At 39.3% G+C, this 16,308-nt stretch overlaps 5 protein-coding genes across 5 annotated transcripts; 3 read left to right on the forward strand and 2 right to left on the reverse strand.

The window, feature by feature from the left end:
* Positions 1–266: 266 nt before the first annotated feature.
* On the forward strand, positions 267–3,424 carry LOC103871457 (pentatricopeptide repeat-containing protein At4g02750). Its single transcript, XM_009149707.3, has one exon. The coding sequence runs from the start codon at positions 902–904 to the stop codon at positions 3,230–3,232; it is 2,331 nt and encodes a 776-aa protein (XP_009147955.1). The 5' UTR covers positions 267–901; the 3' UTR covers positions 3,233–3,424.
* Positions 3,425–3,953: 529 nt separating this feature from the next.
* On the forward strand, positions 3,954–4,748 carry LOC103871691 (agamous-like MADS-box protein AGL53). Its single transcript, XM_009149970.2, has one exon. It carries the CDS (start codon positions 3,954–3,956, stop codon positions 4,746–4,748), a length of 795 nt encoding a protein of 264 aa, XP_009148218.2.
* Positions 4,749–4,954: 206 nt separating this feature from the next.
* Positions 4,955–8,653, reverse strand: LOC103871458 (phosphomethylethanolamine N-methyltransferase). Its single transcript, XM_009149708.3, has 12 exons — positions 8,415–8,653; positions 7,976–8,091; positions 7,490–7,627; positions 7,275–7,412; positions 7,042–7,185; positions 6,520–6,630; positions 6,293–6,434; positions 5,927–6,207; positions 5,699–5,860; positions 5,562–5,615; positions 5,399–5,473; positions 4,955–5,285 (listed from the first exon to the last, which is right to left on the reverse strand). Exons 1-12 carry the CDS (start codon positions 8,428–8,430, stop codon positions 5,193–5,195), a joined length of 1,470 nt encoding a protein of 489 aa, XP_009147956.1. The 5' UTR covers positions 8,431–8,653; the 3' UTR covers positions 4,955–5,192.
* A 1,273-nt stretch (positions 8,654–9,926) lies between these two features.
* On the forward strand, positions 9,927–12,570 carry LOC103871461. The gene is given in 7 exon segments (XM_009149711.3): positions 9,927–10,485; positions 10,833–10,918; positions 11,234–11,296; positions 11,400–11,501; positions 11,622–11,687; positions 11,778–11,892; positions 11,895–12,570. Coding segments are annotated over 7 exon segments (1,461 nt in total). The 5' UTR covers positions 9,927–9,974; the 3' UTR covers positions 12,413–12,570.
* On the reverse strand, positions 12,534–15,894 carry LOC103871460 (outer envelope protein 64, chloroplastic). Its single transcript, XM_018652632.2, has 13 exons — positions 15,439–15,894; positions 15,085–15,237; positions 14,883–15,007; positions 14,676–14,801; positions 14,408–14,590; positions 14,168–14,315; positions 13,927–14,095; positions 13,710–13,844; positions 13,426–13,629; positions 13,211–13,338; positions 13,069–13,120; positions 12,915–12,984; positions 12,534–12,819 (listed from the first exon to the last, which is right to left on the reverse strand). Exons 1-13 carry the CDS (start codon positions 15,663–15,665, stop codon positions 12,734–12,736), a joined length of 1,806 nt encoding a protein of 601 aa, XP_018508148.1. The 5' UTR covers positions 15,666–15,894; the 3' UTR covers positions 12,534–12,733.
* Between the last annotated feature and the right edge of the window lie 414 nt (positions 15,895–16,308).

Raw genomic sequence — 16,308 nt, forward strand, 5'->3', positions numbered from 1 at the left:
ATTAAATTGCTTTATGGTGAATCTCGTCTCTACAATGAGCTTGTGCTTATTAAAGACGTAAAAGATGAGTACTTTTTTCATAATCTTGTTATGAATATCTCAAATTTGGGATCCGTTTAGTATGAGTTTGCGTAGATAAAAAGAATCTTTTTTTTAATTTTATTTTGTCATCATTAGATTTTCATTTCCATTTTTGAGACCATTACAAAGACCAGAATAATTACAAGTCAAGACCATAGCCGAAAAACAAACTCAACTCAACATGAACCGATCCGGAGATTTAAAGGACAAATCTACCACCAAACCAGGCCGTTAGTGGTCCATGCGATGATGCCGTCGTTCGAACCGCATATATGCATATATGAAGAATGCCGTTTTTAAACCCGACAGTTCGTGACCGTGTACACCCCTTGAACTGAAATCTCATATAGAGAGAACGGACTGCGTAGAAACTAACTCTCCAGAAATACACCTGCAAGAAAAGAAGCAAAACCGAATGCCCAACTGCCGCACATAGACTAGATAACAGCCAAACCACCATAGGAGAACAAGACAAAAACCCACAACTTATTTGGGTAGAGCGAGTGAGATTGCTACAATGCATTCAGTAAAAAACTTATTCGTGTTGCTCCAATGCATTCAGTAAACAAACATGCGTTGTAGCAACACGAGTCCACAACTTTTACTTTGCTTGAATCTGGCAAAAAGCTGAAGAGATTCATAAATCCCTTAGCTACAGCATCAGAGATTGAGATATACTCTCATTTATAGCTGCAACTTCTTAAATAAAAAAACTTGCAATAGATCATCTCCGGTTGTAATAAAAGATTTTCACTTTTTATTTATTTATTCAGGATTAGTAAATTACACAAGTTAACCCATTTGCTCGCTCAAATACCAGATGCGATGCGCGGGAACAAAACGATTAGAAGAGCTCTGTGCTCAGAATCAACATTCATCCTTCAATGGACTCAAACCCAGATTCAACGCCAAAAAGGAAGCAACTTTTCACTCTTCAGCGAAGACAACTCAAACCCAACTCCAGAAACCGCAGAGCAAATCCGGAGACGAGGATATAAAACAATGGAACGTAGCTATAAGCAGCTACATGCGCAACGGACGCTGCAACGAAGCCCTTCGCGTCTTCGAGCGCATGCCCAGGTGGAGCTCCGTATCATACAACGCAATGATCTCGGGTTACTTGAGAAACGGCGAGTTCGAAACCGCCCGGAAGATGTTCGACGAAATGCCTGACAGAGATTTAGTATCGTGGAATGTTATGATCAAAGGGTATGTGAGGAACAGGAGCCTCGGGAAAGCGAGGGAGCTGTTCGAGAGGATGTCGGAGAGAGATGTTTGCTCGTGGAACACGATGTTGTCTGGGTACGCTCAGAACGGGTGTGTTGATGAGGCGAGGAGGGTTTTTGATCGGATGCCTGAGAGGAACGAAGTGTCGTGGAACGCGTTGCTTTCTGCTTATGTTCAGAACGGGAGGATGGAGGAAGCTTGTGCGTTGTTTGAGTCGAGGGAGAATTGGGCTTTGGTTTCTTGGAACTGTTTGCTTGGTGGGTTTGTTAAGAAGAAGAAGATTGTTGAGGCAAGGAAGTTTTTTGATGGGATGAGTGTGAGAGATGTGGTTTCGTGGAATACTATCATTACTGGTTATGCACAGAGCGGGAAGATTGATGAGGCGAGGAAGCTCTTTGACAAGTCTCCGGTTAAAGATGTTTTTACATGGACAGCAATGGTTTCAGGTTATGTACAAAACAAGATGGTGGAAGAGGCGAGGGAGTTGTTTGACAAGATGCCTGAGAGGAACGAAGTTTCATGGAACGCTATGCTTGCGGGATATGTGCAGGGAGAGATGATGGGGATGGCTAAGGAGCTTTTCGATGTTATGCCTTTTCGAAATGTTAGTACATGGAACACGATGATAACTGGATATGCTCAGTGCGGCGATGTTTCTGAAGCGAAGAGCCTTTTTGACAAAATGCCTAAGAGAGATCCGGTCTCTTGGGCTGCTATGATTGCAGGGTACTCGCAAAGCGGACACGGACATGAAGCTTTGCGGTTGTTTGTACAAATGGAGAGGGAAGGCGGGAGGTTGAACCGGTCTTCGTTCTCGTCTGCTCTAAGCACGTGTGCAGACGTTGTCGCTCTTGAGCTCGGGAAGCAGCTGCACGGGAGATTGGTTAAAGGTGGGTATGAGAGTGGGTGCTTTGTTGGGAACGCGCTTTTGTTAATGTATTGCAAGTGTGGAAGCATAGGTGACGCCAGTGACTTGTTTGAGGAGATGACTGGGAGGGACATTGTCTCTTGGAACACGATGATTTCAGGTTATTCAAGACATGGGTTCGGAGAAGAGGCTTTAAGGCTCTTCGAGTCGATGAAGAGAGAAGGACTGAAGCCAGATGATGCTACCATGGTTGCGGTACTATCTGCGTGCAGTCACACAGGACTTGTAGACAAAGGCAGGGAACATTTCTACACGATGACTCAAGACTATGGTGTAACACCAAACTCGCAGCACTACGCTTGTATGGTGGATCTTCTTGGTCGAGCTGGGCTTTTAAAAGAAGCTCACAGTCTAATGAAAGCAATGCCCTTTGAGCCAGACGGTGCAATATGGGGAACTTTACTTGGTGCAAGCAGAGTCCATGGAAACACAGAGCTAGCTGAGATAGCTGCAGATAAGATTTTTGCAATGGAGCCTGAAAACTCCGGAATGTACGTTCTTCTCTCCAATCTATACGCTTCTTTGGGTCGATGGGGAGATGTAAGCAAGCTGCGAGTGAGGATGCGTGACAAAGGAGTCAAGAAAGTTACAGGGTACAGTTGGATTGAGATACAGAACAAGACGCATACATTCTCGGTTGGGGATGAGTTCCACGCCGAGAAAGACGAGATCTATGCGTTTATGGAGGATCTTGATTTGAGGATGAAGAAAGCAGGGTATGTTTCGAAGACGAGCGTGGTTCTTCATGATGTAGAGGAAGAAGAGAAGGAGCGTATGGTTAGGTACCATAGCGAGAGATTGGCTGTAGCGTATGGGATAATGCGTGTGCCGCAAGGGAAACCGATACGTGTGATAAAGAACCTGCGTGTGTGTGAGGATTGTCATAGTGCCATCAAGTGTATGGCGAAAATCACAGGGAGGGTGATTATACTGAGGGATAATAATAGGTTTCACCATTTTAAGGATGGTTCATGCTCTTGTGGAGACTACTGGTGAAGTAAATGATGATTCCATTTCGTCGCCAGTGACCAAACAAGATTTTAGTAACTGAGATCAGATATTTAAAAGGGAAATGGCTGGTCTTTTGTTGTGCATGGTGTGTCAAATAGACACTTACATTTGTTTTAAAATATCTAATGAAAAATACTGTTTTTCATATATAATTTATATTCATATTTATTTAATTCACCTAATATATGATATATATAATAATTTTATTAAAATTGAATATAATTATAAACATAAAAATATATAATAAATGACCTATTAAAATAATTTTCTATATCCGCCGTTGTGTTGTGCCACTCTCTCTTACAGAGAAGAGCATATTATAGTTGGCAATGAGTATGCTTACCTTTGATTCAGTAACCTTTTGTAGTAAGTTTGGCTCTCGTCTCTGAATCTGATATGTTGTCAAGTGTGATTTCGTATGGGTTTTGAAAATAAAAGAAAATTTAATTAATTAACAAAAATGTATTTACAACACACGCACACACGGTAAAAATCCCAACGGCTACAATAAAAATGGAAATTATCCTGTTAAAAAAAAAATGGAAATTATCCGAGTGAGAAAAAAGGGAAACTAATACATCAAAAAAGGAAATTATAAACGATACCCAAAATAAATCTATAAATAAACACAACCCTAAACCTTGATCAAGCTTAATCACTAACAATTCTTTTCTCACTCTGCGTAAACTGAAGCTTTGTTTTTGCCATGAATTCTCTTTCTTCTTCTGCTTCTAGTTCGACAAGGATGAAGAACAACAACAAGCTCTCTGTCAGAAACCAAACCCGTTTCAAGAAATCGTTCTTGTTGTTAAGAGAGAAGACCATTCTCAAAAAAGCGTTAGAGCTTTCCATTCTCTGCGACAACGATATTTGTGTGATACATTACGACCGTGAAGGAAACCTCGTCAACACTTACCCTGAAGATCAGTGCCAAGTCAAAGACATTCTCGAGAGGTATAACAATTTGAGCGACACAGAAAAAATCAAGAAAAACACAAATCTTTCACAGTTCTATAACAAGAAACTCGTTGACGAGAAGAGGAGATCTCTTACGGACGCAGAGGAACGCAAAAGGTTCACAAAGAAAGTTGGTGAGTTCAAGGGTTCCTTGGAACATAAGTTACAGATAGTAAAAGATAGGGTTCGTGACCTTCTTTATTCCCAGAGCACTTGTCTTGATGTTATGTCTGAACAAAATCACAACGTTCCGGCGTCTTCTTCTGGCTTTGTCTTCCCAAACGAGTTATCTGATCCACGGATGAATTTTACTCCGCACGATCTTGATCAACAACAATCATTCACGAGTCTTCTCATGAGTGGTGATCATGTGTCAGCAAATACCGATCAATACCTCCTGAGCCCTGCTTCTTGCGCAACTGATTCGTCCAATCACGAGAGCAAATTCTCAGTCTTTGTGTTTAACCATGAAACGGCTACGTTTACTCAACTTCCCAACTCTGCTTCTTCAAGCTTCGACCAAGGGTTGATTGGTACTTACTGATACAAATAATCCAAAGCCACATCTCTCATCTGCTTCATGATATGATTATAGTCAAATGTGTATTCGTTTTTATTTCCACTTCTTTGTAAATGTTATGACAATACTACGGTTCTTTATTCCTATATACTTTCTTATGTCTTCATGTGCAACAGTCTTACTTTTAGAGATTACAAATGAAACTATTTTTTTCACTTTTAGTTAACAAATGCAGAAATTAATCTTTACTTGATCATTTGGAGTAGAAACTTTACACACGTCCTTGCATGCGTCCTTGTATGGAAGATTCAAAGCAAGTAGATTAAGAAACATAAACAACACATGAGTTTTTTTTGTTACAATTTACGGTTCCATGATAGTAAAAACAAGCAAGTGTTTGTCCTCCAAGCTAAGGAACACTTTTTTTATTGAAGGGAAAATAAGTTTTTTATCTTTTTGGGGACTTTTCTACTTCTTGTTGGCGATGAACAATCCCCATTTCTGCTCGTCAGACCTTTCAAGCTTTGCTTTCCATCCTCCTACAATGTCATTGTAATCTTCCTGCAATACAAAAATACATTTTTTTATCAAAATTTTGTGACGATGAGAAAGTGACATCATCAAATATTTGTTCTTGCTATTAAATGTTTCTATTCAATGAGAAATGTTTTTACTTCTGAGAAGTCGCTGATGAATTCTTCCTTTTCTTTCTCCACTTTCTCTAACTCACGCCTCAGGACTTGTACAAACTGAGAAAATATAAAATGGTTTACGTTATAATCAGAAGGCATTATACAAAGGAATGTACAATTTATGCATGTATAGTTTGAGAGTCACCTGATCAGTACGGTCCTCTGCGATCACATCCTCAAAGCCTGCGTCTTTCAGCATCTACAGGAAAGAAGGTTTCATGATTTATAATACTCTCGAAAAACATTTTAAAAAAATGATGAAAGTTTTATATGAAAACAAACCTGTCCATAAGCTTGAACATCATGGAGATCATATCCTCTTTGTTTGATGTACTCTGCGAATGTAGGAGATGGAGTTTCAGCACTCTTGCAATAGTCAGTGATGAGAACTCTTCCACCTGGTTTAAGCCACTTGAAGAATGACTTAAACAGAGCCGGCTTGTCCTGAAAATAAAAAAAAGATGATTACTACCAAAAGGGATAATGCATCTTCAAGAGTGGGTTGCTTACTTGGATGTGCAGAATAGTGTCACGGCTGTAAATGACGTCGAAAGAGTTATCAGGATATGTCTTCGTGGTGCAATCAGCGACTTCAAACTCGACTGAGCAGTTGAGTCCAATAGCACGCTCCAGCGCGAAAGAGATCATGTTGACTGATAGATCAATACCAACAACATGAACATCGAAAGTCTCAGCCATGTAGAAGTCACCTCCACCGATACCACAACCAACATCTAGGACTTTCTGTCCTGGTTTCAGCTCCATCTTCGCCACAAACTCTTTAGTTGTCTCTGTTTAAGTACAACAACCACTTAGAGACAAGAACCAGGCAAGTACTAACATAATGAAAATAAAGAGTTAGAAATGGAGTTTTACCAAAACCACCAGTGCTGACATAACCTTGCCCAAAGACACGCTCGTAGCGCAAGATCCCGTTGGACTTGTACTGAACATTGTCCAAGAAACGCTGGAAGTCCTTGTCATTCTCCACGCTCACTTTTTGCCAAATCCAGCATATCTGCCATCACATGGATGATAATGTTTTACCTATTGGGGGATGAATAAGAAAAGTAGACCAACTGACAGAGAAACTACTTTGTTACCTGATTTTGATTCTTCTTGTTCTTCACATACGCTCCAATGCATTTGCAACCAACCATAGTGAGCTCAAATGATTTTCCAGAAGCATCACGTGCCTGGCACTCCTGGAAAACCTGCATTGCACCCATACGTTTTCAAGATTTTTGGCACATTCTAAAATAATAAGCTCAACACATTAGATTTGAGAGAATGGAACCAAGTGACATCAAGTCTATGAACTGATTATATATATATACACACACACACACACACACACACACACACACACACTCTTAAAGCCTTATCAAACTTAAATATACAGCATAATATTTTAGACAGCCTCCATGTCACTGTTCTCACAGCTGTGCATAACATAAACGTTTAGATCTCAATCATATACAAGATGGTATTAATCCAATTGGTTCAGTCTTTTATAGAAGCCCACTAAAACTTCTATAAATAACTCACATGCCATAGCACAAAACAAAGAACCTAAACGTTTACTTTCCTAAAGTTAAAGCCAAGTAAAAAAAAAGAGACCGAACCTTTGTATAGAATCTTGGTTCACGGTAGTGGGTGGGGTTAGATTTACGCTTGCTGTCTCCAGATTGATGGAAGCAAGATTCTCTGAAGAAAATGTATCCTCCTGGCTTTACCCATCCTAGCATTCTTTCTGCCAGAAGTTCCACCTGAATCCCATCTAAATCATTTAGACTTTCTTCTCTTCTAACAGTTAAAAAAAAAAGAAACAGGTAATGAGAAAGGGATATCATATCACCTCTTTATCAGAGAGATACATGAGCAACCAATTTGAGAAAATCAAGTCGACGGATCCATCTTCGATTTTCAGGTCTGGAGATGTCACATCAGCGCACATAAACTTGACGTTCTTGTAATGCCCATTCACACTTTCATTCTACAACAGCATCACCAAAGAAACGTTACTTTAAAACATAGCAAGAGCTACCAAATCAAAGTAGTAAGAAAACAAACCTTCTTAATGGCGCTTTCGATGAAGTCCAGGGCGATGACTTCACCAGCCTTTTGAGCCAGTTCACCAGTGAAACGACCGATGCCAGCTCCAAGTTCCAGCACCTTTTTCCCTTCATATGGTGGGATTAAAGAGAGTACCTAAATAGCAAAGAAACACATCACTCAAGCTTCTGTTTATAAATACTCCAATAAACGAACTAACTTGTTTGACAATAAAACAAAAAAAAAGGCGACAACGTTTTAAAAAGATGATAAAGAACAGTAAGTTACATGTTCCTGAGGTCTAAAAAAACTACTACACTGTCTGAAAATAAAACAGAAAAATCATATATCAGTTGAAAAAGCCAACAACCTTAAAAAAAAAGGTGATCAAGAACTGTAAGTCACATGTTCCTATGCTCAATTCATTAAATACTCAAAGAGAAACCAATCACAATCCCACAATTCATTAGAGTTCACAATCCAATAAGAAATAGATGAACAAACCTCAGGACGTTCTTCTTTGTCAAGATCAGAAGCTTTGGAGTCAAGCATCATAGCCTCAACAGTCAAATCACTTGAGTGCTCCATCCAATAACTCTTTTGGATGTCTCTCTCTGCCTCTGTTCCAATTATATACACACAAATAAAGATTCCCTCCAACTTTCGTGATAACGAAGAGACACCTACTTAGTGTAAGTAATGCTTTTTATTTAACTTTTAAAAAATAACAATTTACAAACGTGATTAATTTCCTGAAGAGGGGCCAAGAAAAAAAATATAATTTCGAAAGTGTTATGATCCGTTTTATTAATTTCGAAAAGGAAAAAGACAAAACAACAACAACAACAACAACAACAAAAGCAAAAAGATTCCATGTCAGTGACTCATGAAAATGACGATTTACATATAAAAAAAAGGAGAGTTTGTTTTTTTTTGAAATTACTGTAAGGTGTCGCCATCGATTAGTTAGTTTAGGTTGTTAGGTCGTCGGAGAAATGAAATGTGGGGTGAGATTCAATGGCCTTCAACAGCGAGTCTTGATCTAGAGAAGCTCCTTGATCTACGGTTGTTTGATTTTCCTCTCTGATGCATCGATCAGTTTTGAACTCAGACGATGAATATTTCCCTCCGATTTCTCCGCTTAGCTTCATTCTCTGCCTCACAAGGTTACCGTGGAGCGTTTTCATAGAGAGAGTGAGAGAAAAGTATGGGCTTGAGCATTGGGCCTTGGGCTTTGTTATATTAGATAGTGAATATTAATCTCTAATTAGGCCATAATAAATCAAAACTATAGTTAAAAAAAATTCATAACTATAGTGAATTTAACCATTAGTAATTACCTTTAGTAGTAATAACTCAGCAACTCCAAATATCTTTTCGGTACGGAGTATTTACGCTAATATGGATGATCTCTTCTAGAAAAATAACAACATTGTTGAGTCGGAATTATCCAGGATCTTAATCTCTGGATAATCTGATATATTTGGAAAATTTAAAATGACAAACTCTTTAAATGGATAGACAGAAATCCATCTAAGTTAGTTCGCTATGCAGAGAGTTAATGTCAAGTCTGGTTTAAATGTAAACGAGATGGTGCTACCAATTCTACAATATCACAGTATTGAGAAACCCAAGTTTTAAGCTTGGGTAACATCTGTATGTTCGATGGGTCATGGACATCCACAAGACAGTTCAACGGGTGTAGATAGGTTTAGATGGACAACTTCGAGAAAGTTAAACTTATGGAGACACAAAGAAATTATATTCGATGCGAGTCTACCTTGCATTTTGCATTAAGAAGTAGATTAAGGGTCTGACTGGTTCAAACGCAGCGGTTACGGTTGCGGCTGCGGGCGTTTGCGGATGCGGGTGGTTGCGGTTTCTAGCGGTTTTAAGAGATTTGTACGACTGGTTCTGCGGTTAGAAATTGGTGCGTTTGCGGGATACTTATGACTGGTTAACTACCAAATACAGCAGCGGTTAAATAATAAATCAACAATATTTACATTTTATATAATTATAAAAATATCGAAAATCATAATATTATAATAAATATGTAAATTATATTTTCAAAGTTATAGTTTTAAAATTTTTAAATTATAGAAAATATTTTTATTTTAAAATTTTATAATATTAATTAAAATATAATAGATATATTTTAGTATTTTTATAATTCCATTTTAAAAATTTTATTTTTGTATTTATATGGTTTTTTTTTAAAAAAAAAAAAAATTATCCTCCCGCAACCGCCCGCAACCGCAAACGCTAGCTGGAACCAGCTTTTGATTTTAAGAGGTTTGGAGCGGTTTGAAGCGATTTGTAGCGGTTTGTATGATTGTTTCGAAACGCTGTCAACCGCTACTAATCGCAAAAGCTGCGTTTGCGGGTGGTACCGGGAAAACCAATCAAGCTCTAATTTGTAGTCGTGGATCTTTTTATCTTTTGAAAAAGATTCGTTTTAAAAAGAAAACTGAGGCGGCCCATTTATTAGGCCCAATTTATAATGACACAAATACCCTCACGAACGAAAGTTCGAATCACACACAGAAAAAAAATCAAAACCCGTTTTCTCGCACTGAGACGCCTCTCTCTCACCATTCATATGAATTCTCAAGAAGAAGAAGTAGAGCAATGGGAAGCTCTTGACCTTGGCGACTCTGAGCTCCCTTCTTTCCTCCGCCCTTGCAAACGCAAATCTCCATCAAGGCCTCCTCTGCAACCAACGGCCCCACGGCTTAATCCAAACCATCAGACTCTTGGCCGCTGCTCCTCCTCGCTGAGAGATCGTTTTCTTGAAGACAGTTATTCTCGTTCTTTGATTCCAGGACCTGCTGGGACTGTTCAAGTGGCAATCCGGAGAAAGATGAACAAGGATCCGAGATCGTTTGATGAGCAGGGAGAACCGATTCCAACTCAAGAGTTCATTTGTAAGGCTGCCGAAGAGCCTGATTGGGATGACAAGGATTTCTCTGAGGACCCTTGGGTCTCTGCTGTTGATTACATACGGCGTGAAGGTTGATCCCTTTCTCTTGAATTTAGGGCTGTTCGTTTGGTTGCCGCAGGTACAGGCGGCAGCGGCAGCACCAACATTCTGCGTCAACTCTTGTTCGTTTCGTTGATGCACGAAGCTGCGTCTGACGCCGCGTCCGAACGCCGCGTCTAGCGGCTGACGCCGATAAAACCTGTGGTCGCGTCAGCGGCAGCGTCTGCGAAACGAACAACAATTGTTGTCATTGACGCTGCCGCCGACGCTGACGCTGCCGCTGACGCCGAAACCTGCGGTAACCAAACGAACAGGGCTTTTGTCACTTGCTTGTTAGTTTCTTGTTCTTAAATTCTCGTTTTATAATTTTCTTGGCAGGTTTGCTGAGCAATGGTGGGAAAGCTATTGGGACACCGTTGAGCGAGATTAAGAGCGTATGTTGCAGTTGGGGTAAGGTCGACCAGGTATGAGCAGCAACCAACTCAAAACTTAGCAGTCACCATACACTTAGTTTCTGGTTAAAGTATATTTGAATTACGCATCTTATATTAGTCTAGTGCTGTGTGGTTGGCTTTGTCTCTGTGCTTGTCGAGAGCAAGGCGGAGTATTCTGGAATAATGTATTCTCCCAATGTTACTATTTTAAGTTATCTGAATTTTGTGGTTAAGACACAAGCTGATGACATCTTCATAATGCGTCACGTGAATGCTTATCTCTGCTACTAATAAAATGAAAATTCTGGTAGTGACTTAACTTGGTTTGTGGTTGGTCATTTATAGGTGGTGGCAATTGTCAAAACCTGCACTCCAAATGGTCTAGGTGATATCATGGTGACTCTTAAGGTAAAATAAAATCATACCTGAAACTCGTAATAACATTAACAGTTTCCAGTTTTTGTTTTTGTCACAGCACCATGTATCTCAAATTTCTTTGTATTGCTTGTAGGATCCTACTGGAACAATCGATGCCAGCGTGCACAGGAAAGTGATATCTGAGAGTGAGTTTGGAAGAGATATACGAGTTGGTGCAGTGGTGATACTTAACAAGGTTTGTTGTTTTTCTTCGAGGGGATAAAACGATTCACATGGTTTTGAAGTCGGCTACTTAGTTTCTCAGTTACTCTCGGTAAGCCAATGGAGATGGACTGAGCTTATAGTGTTTTTGCAGGTTGCAGTCTGTGCACCTTCACGGTCCTCACGCTATCTTAACATAACACTGAAGAACATCTCCAAGGTAGGTTTTTTTATGATATCAAGTTCCATACTACTATACACATTAGAATCAATGAAGATTTTAATTAAGAAACGAGAGTTTCATTTACAGGTTATCACAAAGGATACACCTGTTTTACCTAAGGAGAGCCATTTCGAAACAAGTGCCAAGAATCCTGTTCCAGTGAATGGTAGGAGATGGAATTTTCTTTCACAGTCTGATAAAAAAACTCAAACCTTGACTTGGTCTATTATTATAATAATCTAACAGAAAACGAGGAAGATTTGCGAATGCGGCCCAAAGTGTTTCCTGTGGAGCAAGGAACTACTCAAGGAATCATGAACAGTCTCAGAAGAAGTGTCAGAGAAAGCAGTGAAGCAACCACTGACGTAGAAATGGAAGAAACGAATCCAACAGAGGAAAGCAACTCCTGGCTAAAAGGGGTGGCCAAGAACCAGTTTCAAGCCAGAATGGACCTGACCCACTTGGGAAAGCATGATTCAAGCAGCCAAACAGGAATTGCAGCAAGCAGGACAACCGGGACTGATACAGCCGATGACATTAGACTGGCGAAAAGGATCAGTAGAAGTCCTGAACCTCAAAGTGGTGAGCTAGAGAGCGTAAAGGGGAACTCTGATGAAGTTACATCAGGATCTAAGGTCAACAAATCTCAGCCCATGGCGTCTTCCAGCTTGGTGCCACAGTGGACCGACGAGCAACTTGAAGAACTCTTCGATTTTGACTAAAAATGGACAGTGTTTTGTTTTTTTGTTTTGTTGATGCATGAACTGTTGTTCTACGTTGCAGATAGCAGTGAATTTCAAGTAAAAGTTGTGCTGAAATACTGAAACTATTAACAGATGTAAATATCAAAAAGAAAAAAGTTTCAACAAAATTGGATATACATCGAGTTAAGTTTAACCTTTTAATATTTCTCGAAATCAAATCACTGCCTTACTGGTGTAAATATCATTGAACAAAAAAAATCTCTTGACAGATTATAATAAACGCAAAAGAATGGTGACAACAATCTGCAAGACTGCAACATCATATGATTTAGTAACTGGTCACTGGAGGAAGACCTTCCTGAGTCTATCTGCTGACAGAGCCGCTCTCTTGTTATTTGGCTCCAGCACTAGCGAATAACTGAAATCTACACAGTTTAACCAAAATCCATCATTGAACGTTAGTGATGATTCCATTCTTTTGCTTTTTCTGCAGAATCAGAAAAGACTCTGCAAAGCTTACCATCTATAGCTTCCTTGAAATTGCCCAGCATTTCTCTTGCAGTTCCTCTTCGTAGATAGGCCTTGATGTTCTGACAAGGTTACAAAATACAATGATCAAGATTCAAGGCAAGTGACTTCTTCGTTACTCTGATGAAACAACAAGGAAAGTTTACCTTCTTATCTAGGGTAAGAGCTTTTGTACAATCAGCTTCAGCTTGACGATAGCTGTACATATAAGGATCTTGTCAAGCCCCCATGTGACAAAAGATTATATCACTTAAAGAAGTTTTCAGCTGATAAAAAGATATATATTACCTTCCAAGTTCAAGGTATGCAGCAGCTCTGTTACTGTAATAGGTACCATTCTTGTCATTTAACTTTATAGCTTCTGAGTACATCCCAATTGCTTTCTGCCATTGTTTCTCCTTGAATGCTTGGTTTCCCTTAAATCACACGAACATACAAAAGAGCCTGAGAAACACTTCCTATCCTTAAACCAAAAGATAAGCTATTGAGCAATAGATTGAAACCTTCTCTTTTGCAATCTCAGCTGACTCTTCTTGGCTTATAGTATTTATGGATGATGATTTAGGATTAATGATTAGGCTGGAGTTCTCTTGCAAAGAGGCATACATTTTCTGCACCGTATCTAGCAAAAAGCGATCGCCACCATGCCTTGCAATCAAAGATACTGAGACAGGGCACTTATCATGCTTCCCAAGCGGCACGGTCACCTGAATCATCAAATGAATACATGTAAGTCTCAGATATGGTCACTTTGCTTCTAGCATATGAAAAGGATTGAGATTTGAACCTGACAACAGCCTGATATGCTAGCAACGCAAAGTAGACTTGAAGAGCGGTTCTTATAGTCTTCAGACATAGTCTCTTTGCTACCAAGTTTTGGAGGAACAGATGGCATTGTTGGAATCACCAAAATGCCATCATCCTTGATACATAATGGTACAAAGTTAAGAAACGGTGAAAGCTAAGCTAAGAGGGCTCAACATGAAACAGCTAAAAACACACACCTTGAGAAGTGAGCCAATAGCTACCCGCATCTGGTTCCTAACTGCGTTCAGGTTCTCAATCTCTTCATCGGTCAGCTCTGGTGTCTTACATAACTGTGAGTAAACCGCAGGATCAATGGATGGATTCACTGTGTTGATCCAATCCCCATGGTTTTGAAGAAACTCATGCCTACACACAAAACCATAAACATGATTTAGTGTTCCAATTTTTAAAATCTGAAATAAAAATGGTCTTACACACCTCTGAAGAAGCTGCATTACATTCGCAAGCAGCATTGATGTAGTGAGCTTTGCATCATCACCATTGGCTTTTCCCCTACAGAACTCTTTCAAGCTAGGAACCTTAGCCTCAAAATACTTCTCCAAATTCTCATGCTTAAGTGCTTGTCCTTGAAGACAATAAGAAAGGATACTGCTGTTACAACCAGGTGAGACCTAAGAGATAGAGAGGATCGTGTCAAGAAGAGAGTAGAGCGCTTACTCCCGAAAAGCTTCTCAGCTGATTTGATCACCACTTGACTTATCCGGTCCACAGGAACTTTGGACAAGTGAAGATAGTCATCAGCCAATATAATTTGTCTCGGATTCCTTTGAGCTGCAAATGGAAGTTGCAAGATTACATGGCCAACACGACGCAAGGTGTTTGGATCCCGAGCAAACCATCCTGAAGAGACACACAAATATCCATTCATCAGACAATGATAAAAGACTCTAGTCTAAGTTCATATCAAGTTTCTATGTATTCATACCAACAGCATCAAGACTAGAAGACACTGGTATGATTCCAGCGTTTGATACAATCCCTTGAGATGATCTGAATCCTAAAACGCCACAATATCCAGCAGGCACTCTTACCCCACCAACCGTGTCAATACCTGAACATTTCTCAAGTTAGAATCAAAACCAACCATGGAACCAGAAACTAGAAAGCAGATAAGAGTGTATTTTACACTTACCTAAAGCAAAATCTACAAGGTTGGCAGCAACTGCAACAGCAGCTCCACTACAAGAGCCACCGGGGATACGAGCAGGAGCAGCAGGATTAGTGGGTGTATCATAATGCTTAGTTTCTCCACTGATACTGAAAGAATAAAAAAAAAAGGTGATTAAAACCCAGAATCAGACCAAAACACTTGTAAGAACTCAGACAAGACAAACCTAAAGGCAAATTCACCAACTACAGTCTTCCCAACACATGTAGCTCCACCTTCAACAAGAACTGAAACCACAGGAGACGTTGAAGCAGCAGCTTCATGTGTCCTAATCCACTCTGGATGACCAAATCCAGACACATATCCTTTCACATCAAATCTGCCAGAGAAATTAAAAACAGAGAAACTTAGGAAAGATACAAACTTTTTTCCAAAATACAAAACTTTAATCTATACATTGTGATATTAATCTCAAAGACTCAAACTTTGCAAGTCTTTTCAAGTGCTTGGAACAGTTTTCATTCTGCTAATACAATTTTGAAAGTGCCCATCATACTTAAAGAGTTATCAGGTGACTTACAGGTCGGAGACGGCGAAGGAGAGAGCAGTGAGGGGATGAGGAGCTTTGGGAGGAGAAGGCTGAGGGGGAGGAAGCAGAAGAAGCTTCTCGATGAAGGCACCGAAGTCTTCACGAACTCTCTTCTTCAGCTTCTTTGTAATTAGAAGAGCTCCAGCAATGCCGAGACCAAGTAGCACCCAGAGGTTCGAAGCTCGAGATGCCAGTACATGACGACGCTTCGGCTGCATTGGATAAGAGAGAGAGAGAGAGAGAGAGAGAGAGAGAGAGAGAGAGATCTTTCTGATGGAAAATGTGGGGAATGAATGAGAAAAGAGTTTTGTGTTTTGTGTGCTGCTCTGCGTGTGTTTGCCTCGAGATAACTTCGAGGTTTCTTTGTTATGTGCAATATCTTACTTTCACGGTCTAGTTAAATAAATAACCAAAACATAAATATTTATACCAACTTCAAATAACTTTTTAATATAGGCTTTGCAACCCCCTAATTTACAAACACAACAAAGAGTGTATTGATTCTGAGATGGAGTGATATATATCAAAATAATAAATCGTTGCTATTTTTTTTTTAAGAAAACATTTAAAATTCAATAAATGAGGTTATGGTTTAAAAGTATATTTTTTTTTTATAAAATCTACTTATTAAAATATTTAAAATGGTGTTTTTTTTTAGTTTTGTTATATTAAAAATGTTTGTTGAAGTTTTTAGTTGAAAGTATCAAATTAATATTTTAATTTTATGTAGGATTTAGCCTTTTCTAGCGGAAATCATATCAACTTCTTTAGTTCACCTAAAATTATCTAAAGCCATTACAAAGCATCATTTAAAAGTAAAATTCAATATTGAGTACTCTCTAAGTAGTAAGTATGCTATGA

The sequence above is a fragment of the Brassica rapa genome, chromosome A06 (assembly GCF_000309985.2).
Source record: "Brassica rapa cultivar Chiifu-401-42 chromosome A06, CAAS_Brap_v3.01, whole genome shotgun sequence".
NCBI lineage: Eukaryota > Viridiplantae > Streptophyta > Magnoliopsida > Brassicales > Brassicaceae > Brassica > Brassica rapa.

Coding starts and splice junctions, on each gene's coding strand:
- LOC103871457 (XM_009149707.3), top strand. CDS start 902: ATGCGATGCGCGGGAACAAAACGATTAGAAGAGCTCTGTGCTCAGAAT.
- LOC103871458 (XM_009149708.3), bottom strand. Junction 6,631..7,041: donor AACCAAGATTCTATACAAAG/GTTCGGTCTCTT, acceptor GGTGCAATGCAG/GTTTTCCAGGAGTGCCAGGC. Junction 5,616..5,698: donor ATGTTCAAGCTTATGGACAG/GTTTGTTTTCAT, acceptor TCTTTCCTGTAG/ATGCTGAAAGACGCAGGCTT.
- LOC103871691 (XM_009149970.2), top strand. CDS start 3,954: ATGAATTCTCTTTCTTCTTCTGCTTCTAGTTCGACAAGGATGAAGAAC.
- LOC103871460 (XM_018652632.2), bottom strand. CDS start 15,665: ATGCAGCCGAAGCGTCGTCATGTACTGGCATCTCGAGCTTCGAACCTC. Junction 15,008..15,084: donor GTTGGTGAATTTGCCTTTAG/GTTTGTCTTGTC, acceptor TTATTCTTTCAG/TATCAGTGGAGAAACTAAGC. Junction 14,802..14,882: donor CCTTGTAGATTTTGCTTTAG/GTAAGTGTAAAA, acceptor AGAAATGTTCAG/GTATTGACACGGTTGGTGGG.